Source organism: Physeter macrocephalus, chromosome 12 (assembly GCF_002837175.3).
Source record: "Physeter macrocephalus isolate SW-GA chromosome 12, ASM283717v5, whole genome shotgun sequence".
In the NCBI taxonomy this organism is placed as follows: Eukaryota; Metazoa; Chordata; class Mammalia; order Artiodactyla; family Physeteridae; genus Physeter; species Physeter macrocephalus.
Window position 1 is genome coordinate 53858239 of NC_041225.1, and position 12686 is coordinate 53870924.

The window sequence follows — 12686 nt, forward strand, 5'->3', positions numbered from 1 at the left end:
ACCTGGATATTTGTCAGTGGTAGGGAAAAAAATATCTAATACAAACACTGATTATTTCACTTTGTATTACGTTATTAGAGATATACCTTTTAAAGAAAGGGTGAGCAATGCTTTATGCTGCATATGGTACGCAGTATTGTATGGTAACATCTAAAACTCAGAAAAGTAAATGTGTGTGAACCTTTAAGAATGTGTTTCTCATGGGCATGCAGTAGGAACAAAAATACATAATGAAATTTGGGATGTAAGTTTCCATTTCTCACATTTTGAATAATAACTGGTAATCAGTGGTTTGAAATGGCTGTTGAGAACAAATTTCATGAGAAAATACCCTCCATTTTATCCGCATCTCAAATAGTAGTTGCCAGCTTGCTCTTTAGCCCCAGGCTAGAGTACCCATCAGAAATCTGTTTTTCAGAGTTGGACTTTATCGTGTATATTAGTACCAAAACCTGAAGTTACGTTCCGATAACCATGAAATAGCACAATCTATAATTTTTAACCATTGCTGATGCTGTGGTAGAGCTGAGAAATTTGCATCGGTGGAAGATTGGAAGATTAGGGGAAGGCGTTGAAGTGTCAGATGTCCTGTTCCTTTCATCTTTGGAAGAAACGTGCTGTCCATGTGTCTTCACAGGGGAGGAACTTTGCACGGGCCTCAAACGAGGCTGCACCTTGGACTGCCCCTTCGGCTTCCTAACCGATGCCCACAGCTGTGAGATCTGTCAGTGCCGCCCACGCCCCAAGAAGTGCAGACTCATAATCTGTGACAAGTATTGTCCATTTGGATATCTGTACGTATTTCTTAACTCAGAAGATCTATTCTTAATTATCTATAACTTGGCGAAAGTCTCTTCCCTTTTTTGTTGGCTGTTTTGTGTGTTTGTGAATGAATCAGCAATGTACTGCATCCAGAATATCTATGCTTGTTTTGTTAGAGGAATCAGAAAGCAGGGAAAGGCGGTTATCTCCAAAGATAAGAATCAAGTTTTACTCTTTTTTGAAGATGGGCCAGAGCCTTGTTATGACACTTTGGGCCTGTTAGGTGAGATTTCCTCATAGCAAGGGCCTTTGGACACTGCCAAGGGGAGTGGAACTGTCATGAGGTCCCAGTGTTGTAAGCGCTTCAACTTTGCACCACTGTCGCAGAAACTGTTTTGTGATAACTTATTTAAGCTATACTTTAAGATGAATTGACAGCTACTGATTTGCAATATGGAGCATCCTTACCTGCCACACCTCCCTGTCCTACCTTGATGCTTGTCTAGGTTTATAGTGTTCTTTAAAATAGCAGTAGATCTTATGAATTTCCTTGGTGATAAGAACTATGACTTGTATTTTAAAAAATATTCTTTATTGAATCAAATCCCATGAAAATTCAGATTATTCTAGGGGGAAAATAGACATTTCACATTTGTTACTTTTGTGTCTGTCTTAGAATCTACTTCTGTCTTTATGTCAAGTTGGTTCCTTAAAAATAACTTTTCAGAATTTGGCTTTGTCATTCCTGCCTTGGTTCCTTCCAGTTTAGTCTCTCTGCCTTTTCCATTTGATATGTTTATGTAGTGCTAGTAACTATAAGGGATTTAGAGCCATCACCTCTTGCCCAGCGTCTTAAAGGCATTGTTTTTATTCTTCCTCTTGGAAATTCTAGTTTAGCAGGGAGAGGGGAACCTTAATTCTAATTTTAATTGGATAATTAGCTTGGGAACATTATTCTTTAAAATTCCCCAAGTAAACTAATAAATCATTGTTCTTAATCCTAAAATATGAATATGCTATTAATAAAAGTAGAGCCATTTCTTAGCTTACCTGCTGATGTAGAATAAAGTATTACTATCATAATAGTACCTACAACTACTTGCTGCAGTGTTACGATAGTTCAGAACCAAGGCTGCATTCATCCAAACTTCACCTTGGAGAGAAAACTCTTAGAGGATTATAGATTCCACTTGGTATTCCTGTCAGTAAACACATTCAAGAAGGACCAAGTTGACTCTTGTAGGCAAACGAATACTGCATTGGCTAGCACATGTTTCAAGGACAGCCTCTGAGGGAGAAATACAGAGAAGGGAATGGGAGAAGGAAGAAGGAAGGGATAGGTGAATAAATGAGTGAACAAACAAATCTGTTAAAGCCCTGTTAGGGCTTAAAAATGGCACAGTCTATGACAGGAGTGTGAAGCATTCATTTAATTCATTGTTTTCATTATATTGATATAAATACGTAGACCCTAGTGTTCAGTTCTCATTTCACTTAGCAGATTGTAGTTTGTCACTTGGGCACTTATATACCAAGGGTTTCCCATGGGGCCATCTTCTTTTAGAGCCCCTTAATTTGTCCAAGATGAGAAAGAACAGGGTTTATTTTTTTAGTTGAACACCACTGTTGCCACTTAGGGCTCCTTGGGATGAAACCTAAGGATTAATAGACTTAACTCCGCCTTCTCTGCTGCCCAGGAAGCCCAACTAGGGCAAAGCTTGTAGAGGAGATGTTGAGCCTGAGAGAGGAGCTGCAGGTAGTGGACAGAAGACACAGGAGGGCAGGTTAGCACCTTTTGTAATAGACAGGGTCATTCTCCTTTGAGAGAAAATAAGGAATTGTTGCTAAGAATTTTTTTGTCCACTTAAACTATGGTGATCTTTTAATAAACATATATTTATTTAATGTCATCTTTCTGATCAACACAAAATTTAGGCACTGTAGCTTATTAAAGGGAAAAAAAAAGTTCATCCAGCCATTTCCCTTTATCCTCCATGCTTCAGTCATGCCCCAGAGGTGGAGCATTTTTCAGTTGGTATTCTTTTCTGACTAATGAGGTAATTACTGGACATTGACTGCAGGACTTCTTAAACGTTTTGTTCTTCATCAACATTTACATAGCATTCCCAGGTCTATGGATCCTTAAGTTCTCCTATCTGCTAAAAAATTCCATAGATATCTCAGTGAAATATTTAGTAGTGTCTGAAATTTCTCAAGAGAATGTGGTCGTCTGAGGAAGCCTGTGGTTCTGACAGAAGAAGGACCTCTGCCCTAATGCTGGCCTTCAACATTGACCAGCAATATATCCTTCACCTTCCTATTCATGGAGCTGCACATTCATCTTTTTGTACTGTGGTACCGCTTTTCCCAATTAAATCAACAGTCATGTCATTGGGATTCTGACAGTCACATCCTAGAGCACCTAAGTGCTTGGACAAATATAACCATTGGCCATGGGTGGGTGGTGGTCATGGCCACAGGGAGCTAATTACACACCACTCCAGGGGGTTTTGAGAGCAGAAGTTCAAGTCATTCTGCTTAATGAGAATATCACTTCAGTGACCCTTGGTCTAAGCACTTGGGCATCACTTGAGACTTTTGGATTTTCTGACCTCTGACAAAATTTTAATTACCCAGGAAGAATAAGCATGGCTGTGACATCTGTCGCTGTAAGAAATGCCCAGAGCTCCCATGCAGTAAGATCTGCCCCTTGGGTTTCCAGCAGGACAGTCGTGGCTGTCTTATCTGCAAGTGCAGAGGTAAGTCCCAACGCATAACCCTTCCCCGCTCAGAGCAATAAGAGGCACAGAAACCAAGAACGGAAGTCAACGAAATAATTTCAGTGATTGCTGTCCACTCTGACACCACTGTCACTCTCTAGAGGACCATCCCTTGTCCTTTCATCTCAATGGAATAAGAGCTCAGAATGGAATTGAAAGGAACGGGCCCCACGTTGACCAAATTAATCACTTCTTAGCTCTTCAGTTTTACTTGTCTCAGGAACTTTAGCCTAAAGCATCTTTATCTTGACCTCCATAGAGTCTCCCTCTGTCCAGCAGTGGATCGAGACGATTGATACAGCGAAGGTCCCTTTTCACAGCCCTTTGAGGGTGGGTGAGGCTAAACAGTCTGCTTGTGTATTTTCTTGGTAACACAGCTTTCCCTGAGAATGTAGACTTTTGCTGAATAACCACATGCCAGCCTATAGTTGTGGATAGGTGTGAGTCCTGGGGGTACCTTTTGCAGGACTTCCCCCTCAAGGGATGTTCCTGAAGCTGTGTGAGCCCTTACCCCAGCTCCAGCGCCACTGCCAACCCCAGCTGATTTTAGCTGTCCACATGAGCCACAGATGAAGCAGTAAAAGACCCCTGAAGTTTGTTCTGTGTTTTTTCAGAGTTGGACGGTTACCACCTTAACAGTGTTTTTAGGGGGTCAGAGTAAACAGAAATCTAGTCACTGCTTCAATTGTTCTGCTGAAAAAAAATCTGCTAGTCACTAGCAGCCCAGGATTGCCTCACTGAATGATGATTTCTAGAGTGATTATTCTGCATGTATTAAACATGTGTAACATTCACGCTGAAATCAATCAGTGCTTGTTTACTGTATAGAATATGAGAACATAGAGTGAAGGGAGGAAAAAAAAAAGTTATTAGCCTACCAATAGCAGAGAAATGTATTTGCAGGGTTTTTTTACTCCCTTTTTTCTTTTTTCAAAATTGAGAGCATATTAACTTAAATTCTTTCATGATCCTTTCCTGTGTCACAAGCTGTGCTGTGTAGACAGGATTTTTGGTGGCTGGGTAGCATTACCTGTAAGGAACTACAGGCTGTTTCTCCTGTGCAGTAGCTCCTTCTTTACCAGGCTGCCTTCTGTCTGTCCAGAGGTCCCTGCTGCAGCCGGGCCACCCGTCCTGTCAGGCACATGTCTGTCCATGGATGGTCATCATCATAAAAATGAGGAAAGCTGGCATGACGGGTGCCGGGAATGCTACTGTCACAGTGGACGGGAAATGTGTGCTCTGATCACCTGCCCGGTGCCTGCCTGTGGCAACCCCACCATTCATCCGGGACAGTGCTGCCCGTCATGTTCAGGTAAAAGCTGGCCGCCATCTCGTGTGCTCCCTAAGCAAATGACTTTTGCCTCATCACATCTGTAATTCCGGGGGAAGTGCAGGGGACGACCCCTGGAACATATTTCAGCTCTCTGGTTTTTGTCAACAATAGCCACGAGTGTCAGCCAGGTGCTATAAATGATTAGCCAAAAACCAGAGAATTATTCTAAAGCTCTAAAACCACTCTCCTTATTTTTGAAGGTTTATTCAATTACATTGGTCTTTGAACTACATTTGTGTACAGGTTTGTGGGCTTATGTACTTAAAGCTCCAGCTCTCCATCTTACGGATAGTGTATTAAGGCTGAATGTCTTAGTTAATTGGAGGGGGTTGTTGTTAATTTTATTCCATGAAAGCTTCTTATTTATAAAGTCATATTCGAGAAGGAGAGAATTACTGAAGTCTGTGGATATTGCTTTTTTTTAAATTAATGGATATGTGGTAGTCTTGCCAAATGGAGATGTTTAGAGTGACCACACATCCAAAACATTTACAGTCATAATAATGGTAATCAAGATAAGTTAGTAGAAGAACATAACAGATTTATAATTCATAGCGGTCCAATTTATGGTTGTCCATAACCGTAATTATTACCATAATACCTCATCTAGTGCCTTTGATCCAAAGAGCTCAGCATGGTTTCATAGTTATTATTTCTTCCACTGAGTGGAGGCCACTGAATTAGGGAAGAATACGCTTATGCAGTTTTTGTTTTGGAAAACAGACACAGAGAGATTAGCTTTCTTACCCGAAGTAAAATAGGGTGTCAGCTAGAGGGCCAGGGAGACATGAAGTCTCCTGATTCTTGCATCGGATTTTTTTTAAAGTTGAAATGTACTGTCCAGTTTTGGGGTAGGGATTGTATTTCCCTGGTCAGTCTTGGTTCTGTATCTCCCTCCACCTGTGCCACGGGTGCAGTCAGGAACCTGAGGCCTGGGCCTTTTGCAACAAGGCAGGCCCGGCCTGGGAGGGAGGTACCGCATGCTGGCACCTCAGTCTGCACCTGCTTTGCCTGCCAGGGAGGGGGTTGGCAGAGGGGCACTGGAAGTCCTTTTTAGACCTGACATTCTACATACCTCAGTAACTAAGGTATCAAAGTGATAGGCAGCCCCCATACTCCTATAGAGGACCAGATGACAAAGTTGTTTTGTTTCGCATAGTTAAGCCAGATGTGCTCTGTATCAAAACTGCTTCCTTATTCACATGTTTTGCTAGTTAAATATGAAAAACCACTAGTACCCACTGAAACAGAAGATAAATGAACAATTTAATGAGACAGAACTCTGTGTTGACTCTTCGGGGAAGGAAAAATCATTTGTTCCAATGAAGACCCCATGCTTTAATTATAGGCATGAGTGTGCAGAGTGTGGCCTCCACCTGGGTCTTTGCTAAACGGTGCTAAGCGGTGTACTCAGTGAAGAACTCCGGCCAGTGGAAATGCAAAGATATTACTAAGAATAGATGATCAACTTAAGCACTAAAAGTCAGTGACACCAAATCTAGTTTTCTCTATTACAGAGATATGGAAAGTTCTTAAACACACACAGAATTATTGATGTATTATTGTGGATGTGTGACTATCTAGATATATACATATAAAAACATACAGGTATTGATATATATGGATGTGTAGGTATGTTTTTTTCCAAAAGTCTTTAGTGAGTTGCCACATATGGATCTTTCTGAACAGAGACCCCCAGCATTGTTGCAATTGTGGACTCCTACTTCAAAGAATATTTTCTCCTGCCTTATATTCAAGGATCAGCTGTTTTTCCTTCTGAGATAAGTGAGCAGCCTCTGAACTCTTCTGACAGAAGATTCACCAAATGATACTGTCTCTCAGATTATTTTTCCCTTTCTTACCCTCTACCTTTCAGTTTTTCTATCATCTCCATCTATCTGGTCACTCATGTTTTGCCTTGAGGCACATGGATATATATATATATATATAGCAAAGGAATTCACAGAGAAAGACACCTGCAAACACACATCGTTTTTCTTCTGACCACTTCCTTACATGTCAGCGTTTAAAAGGGCAGCAATTGTCGATCCTCTCCAAATCCTTTCAAAAGGGAGACTTTTTCCAACAGTATTTTACTAATTGTCTTTGGAACTATTTTTTCTTTTTCTATAAACGGTGAGAAATGCACTTTTATCTCATCGCAGCTCAGTTTTCATTCTAATTATCTTCCTTTCTACTTTCCTCATATACTAGAAAGTTTGGCCCAGTTGGTTATGAATGTAAGCGTTGGCTGATGTCAGTTTTCTGTGATATGTCCACTTGGTCAAAGTTCCAGTCTTTACTAGCTCCCTTGAGGTAAAGCTGTATTAAAAGTTATACAATGCCTTCTTAGCTGGAGCTGGGCCCACACCACTGTATCTCATCAGTATTGCTACCTCTCAGGCTGACCACTGCTTTGAAAGTCACAGCCCGTGAGTTCTTAGGAGACGTCAGCTCTGAGTATCTCTGCACAAACAGGGTGGTAGTTCTTCTGAGGCCCAAATTCCACTGATCTCCAAGCGTGAGCCCGCCATGGTGTCTCCAGATGGCTTCTCCACAGGGTTCCACGCTGTCAGCACCTTCTTGAAACGCCTGTTGTATTTGGATGACGCAAATATGGTTAATATCTTCATACTTCTCATTTCGCCAGCACAACTTGAGGGCAATTCCGGTGCCTCTCCAGACATTTTCAGCATTAAATTCCCTCTCTGTCACTGTCATCTCACCGACAGCCCCAGATCGCCTCTCGTCTGGGGAAGGAACTCATAGTTATCATCGGCCCCTGGGCATTTACCTCTCTTGATCATATCGCCAAACAAATGTTTAGTCTCAGGTGAGGGTTCAGACTGTTGATTCCGAAAGAGCATTCCTGATCAGTGTGCCGGCAGCTGGGATTGGGGTGTGTCCTGCTCAACAGTAGGACTTATTTCTAAGCCTGAAAGGACTCAGGGTCCCAGAGATAAAGAAGTGAATGGGGCACAAATCAGTTTACAATTGTATTTAATCTGGAGGTGTATCCATGATCCAAACAAACATAGACTTGGGTTCAGATCCCTTGTCTGCCCTTAATACTCTGAGTTCTCGGTTTCCTTATATGTTAAATAGGATTACAGTACCTATTCACATGATTGGTGTAAGGAATAAATGAAGTAACATGTAAAGCACTAACATGGAAACTGGACCATAGTAAGCATTCAGTAAATGAGAGATCTTTATTCTAGATAACCCTACACATTCGCAGACATCCCCTAAGAGGCTTCTGTTCTCTTCAACAGTAGGAGTCCCTGTAATTTATATCGTTGAAGCCTCTCGTTACTATTGACAAACTGGAACCACTTGAACCTCACTTCCTGAAACTAGCTCTTCTGCTGTTGCCTTATACTTCTGTGCATGGAATGTTTTCTTCCCTGTTCTCTTGAGGGAAACAGCCAGTTCATCTTCTCTGTCCCTTAACGCCCACAGCACCAGGTTCTTCCCGAGCTGGTAAGACTGCAGATGAATAATTTCTTGTGTTTGGATTTTGTGTCGTTCCCCAGATGACTTTGTGGTGCAGAAGCCGGAGCTCAGCACCCCCTCCATTTGCCATGCCCCTGGGGGAGAGTACTTTGTGGAAGGAGAAACGTGGCACATTGACACCTGTACTCAGTGCACCTGCCACAGTGGGCGGGTGCTGTGTGAGACAGAGGTGTGCCCACCGCTGCTCTGCCAGAACCCCACGCGCACCCAGGACTCCTGCTGCCCACAGTGTCCAGGTAACCGGCACTGCGCCTCGGGATGCACTGGGCCGGCGGGGAGGGGCTGCAGCCTGGGCATTGTCATTCTGCAGGACCGGTGGGCTGGGTTGAGCCCCACGTGGGAGTGTGCCAGACCCAGTCACCAGTAACCCAGGCAGGAACATCTGGCAGGCAGCTTTCTAAATTCATTCCTTTCTATCGACCACATATTTATGCAATCAATATGCCTCGCACCTGAGGTGACTTTGAACACCAACAGCAAAAAAAAAAATTTGTTTCTTTCTACCCTTTTTTTCTTAACCCTACATCTCAGACTCAAGAGACAGTCCTTCTGTACTAGATTATTCCAGATGATTTTGCTAATGTGAAAAGTCATCTTTGTCTTTACAAAATGTGAAGAGCAGTTATTGATAAATATTGTAAATAAAATTCTTTGAAATGTGTAAGGGTGGTGAAGATACTTTGAGAATGTTAAACAGAGGAATTGCTAAAAGATGCATAAAGCCCACCTTCTCAAATCTGTGATGATTAAGTTAAGATCCAAAAGTACTAAGTGACCAGCACTGCATATGTACAAATAATCTGGCCTTAGCAGGTGAATTTATGGTCATGAAACAAATATAATGAAATTTTGTCAGACTTTTAAACATAAGTTGCTGATTATGCAACGAAAGTAGCAATTCTAATTAGCACTAGAATATATGACTTAATTTACATATGTATAATTACCAAGTTGACAGCACACTAGTTTTGTTGTTGCTCAGTCTTTTATCTTTTCAACTTAAATCAATAATCATTTACCTTCTAAATATATGTTCTTAGAGCATTTCTGCTCAGTAAAACATAAGCCCTTGTATTTTATTACTTTTTTTACATTGGATTATCTAGTCAGCCAGCTAGAATCTATTGTTCTGTCATTATATAACCGGCGTAGTTGATGTCCAGAATTCTTCCTGGGTTCACATTGATGATATTTTTTAATTGCATCAGAGGAAATTGTAGGGATAGCAGCATTATTTGCTGTTGTCATCGTGCCCTGCTGCTGAGGTATTATCATCTTAGTACAGACTCTTTGGCGTAATTTTCAACCGTGTTAATCTGAAAAGCTTAATTAGTGCAACGTCTTTTCTAGTATAAGAAATAGTTCAGACGTATTATGCTGTTAGGATATACCTTAGTCCCTCCTATATTTTTATCATCACTTTTACTTAGACACAAACCCTAATATTTCTCTGTTAATACATGACCATGATTATTCCCATCCTCCTGGTGGAAACTACTCTGAGTGGTCTCTTCACTGGTGATTATGAATTTATATCCGTTTATATATTCATTTTACAAGGCTTATGGAATGCCTGAATTGAGCCATGGGGATCCCGGGGTTGATGAGAACAGCCAGTAATCCAGAAGAAGAGCTGAACAATCCAGTACTCCACCTTTACGTAAATCATGACAGAGTGAGAGGAGTGCCTGGAAAGGAAAGCATTAAGAGCACACGTAACCCAGGAAGCTTTAACTAAAGTGGGAAGTACCTCTGTTCCCACTTGTCCGAGGATCTGAGGACAAATTTAGGGGTTGGCCCAAATTTATTGGTGGGACACCTGACTGGACTCAGAGGTTCAGCCCAGGCAAAGAACAGGAGCTCCCTGGAAATGGGACTCCTGTGTGTGCCAAGGACTGATTTCTTAGAGCCAGGTCTCAAGGCCAGTGCGCCTGAGCAGAGGCCCTGCCGATTCTAGCAGAGCAGAGACCTCCCCTCTAGAAACAGGAACAAGCACCCCATGTGTGCCTGGCTTTGGCTTCTCCTTTATAAACATATGTCTAGGTGACTCTTCCTTACTTTGCATATAACTTGAGAGGTACTTCAGTGATAGCTTTCATCTTAAATGTCAGGACTTTGTTTCCTAGATCAGTATTCTGAAGGTTACACTTAAATCTGTGAATAAGTTTGTATCTAGAATGCTCTTGGATTTTAAAATCAGTCACCTACCCCATCATTGAGCTTTCTGAACTTTCCATTCATAGCTGTGTTGCAGCGATAAAAAGTCTTAAAATTCAAAACATTGATTTCTTCACATTGCAGTAAATTTCGACAGCAGCATTGATAAATGGAGTATTTCGCATCTAGAAAAATACCATCTCTAATCTTAGGATACTTGCATCCTAAAGTTGTCCCAAAATGATATATATGTACAACTAGGAGAGTTGCATCCCTCATGGTGGTTGTATCTCCTGGGATGCCTTGTCGTTCCCTCTGGCCTGGTTTAGAGCGAGGTCTAGAAACGGAAGTGGGCTCATGAAGAAAGACTGAGCATCCCTGTAGGTGATGATACTTCACCAAGGTGAGAAAGGCAGAGAATAGAAAAGCACTTCTTTCTTTTTTCACACTTTAAAAATTCTCTTTCATTTTTGATTTTTTTAAGTTAGAAAGAAGCGTAGCACAGAAGAGAGATCCCTCTTTTCTTCTTTTATTTCTCTGGTATAGAAATAAAAAGAATGAATGAACACCAGTGAAAGAACTGGTAAAAACAAAATGAGTTAATATTTAGAATCAGAGTGTAAAGAAGGGGTCTCATTTTTTCCTAAAAATGGAAAGAAAGGCCCAAAGAAGGAAGATAGCCTGGGCAAGATTCCCAAATGATATCTTCAGTCAAGGCTCAGAAGTCTCTTGCCCTGGGGGCTAAAGCCCTGCAGATGCTGCATCTCAGCTGCAGCTCTCACTCCAGCTCTGCCGGCACATTCCCATGTCTCCTGGGGTCCCCTCCAGACTCTGGGATGTTCATTTCAGCTACTATTTCATGCTTCCATCGCTGCCGTCCCTGCTTCCTCTTCTAAGTTTTCAGACACCAGGTTGGGTGTTGCTTGCAAGAGCTAAGCTGTCATATCACACAGAAACCTCGTGGCAATTTGCAGAGCCTCGTGTAGACTAGTGTGAGTTGCCCTGATTTCCAGCCAAATCAAAAGTTAACATCAGTCAATCTCTTAAAAAGAAAGTATCCCTAGACATGGATGATCCAGAAAAGATGCCTGAGAAAGTAATCCCGTTTTACCAGCCTTAACTCATATGCATGTGATCTATGGAAACTTACCTAAAATTGGACCTGAAGCACATTTGGAACAATGGAGCCAATGGCTGTTCTGTCACTGTCGCTGCCTTCAGGACTAGCAGTAGGAGATGCAGTTACGCACTTTGGGTTCAGAGCCCCAAATAAAGCAGTTGCCCCGCTTCTCCAAGAGACTCTTTTTGTCAGATCAAACTTGCTGGCTGTAGGGTGTATTCAGGAGGTAGATGGGAGGAAAATGGGACACTTAGAGCTTTGGCATCACTGTGATAACTACATGTATATGAAAGAGCAGACTTCATGATGCTGACTATGAGAACAGATGATAATTCTTCTGACCCTGGATCCTTTGAGAAAATGGGATTCTCTTAGAGGTTTGCTGGGTGGGACCGTCATGGCTTTTTCTAGACTCTCAAGTGCAAAGGTGGTTGGAAGTGCTCTCTTGTCAGTGCAATTGTGACATTTCTAAACTAGGAAACCTCACTACCTAGTATTACACTTTCCTTTGTTATATCGCAGTCGGCTTTCTGCTTGAGCTTACAGCTCTCAAGTCAGTTCAGTGAATGGCAAGACCCAAAGAGATATCTGGGTTTTCTGGTGACGTTCTTTTCTGTTTCAAGTTGTTACTAGATCTGGAGACCCTCTGCTCTGTATTTATGTAGCAAAAACACACAAGTCTTGCAGATGATTTCTCTGTAGGTGCATCCTCAGAAGTGATTTACATTTCCCGTCATCTTTCAGCCATTAATGTGAATACCTGAACATTGAAGTGTTACATGCAGTTTGAAAATCTGTTTGGGTGTTAATTGGTTAGGACTGCGTGTGGCTGCAAGTAAGAGAAAACCCAGCCACAGGTTTTTTTTTCTTCCCAAAGTCTTTTTTTTTTTTTAAACATCTTTATTGGAGTATAATTGCTTTACAGTGGTGTGTTAGTTTCTGCTTTACAACAAAGTGAATCAGTTATACATATACACATGTTCCCATATCTCTTCCCTCTTGTGTCTCCCTCCCTCCC

At 41.7% G+C, this 12686-nt stretch overlaps 1 protein-coding gene across 6 annotated transcripts in view; it reads left to right on the forward strand.

Moving 5' to 3' along the window:
- Window positions 1–12686, forward strand: part of CRIM1 (cysteine rich transmembrane BMP regulator 1) — a 222166-nt gene that overhangs the window by 173051 nt on the left and 36429 nt on the right. For 4 of the 6 annotated variants that reach the window (XM_028496713.2, XM_024118668.3, XM_024118667.3 and 1 more), the window contains 4 exons: window positions 638–794; window positions 3400–3521; window positions 4645–4854; window positions 8412–8627. In XM_028496713.2, coding sequence (XP_028352514.1) covers window positions 638–794; window positions 3400–3521; window positions 4645–4854; window positions 8412–8627 — 705 coding nt within the window. The remainder of the gene's footprint in view (window positions 1–637; window positions 795–3399; window positions 3522–4644; window positions 4855–8411; window positions 8628–12686) is intronic. The other 2 variants (XM_024118669.3, XM_024118670.3) reach the window with 2 other exon arrangements.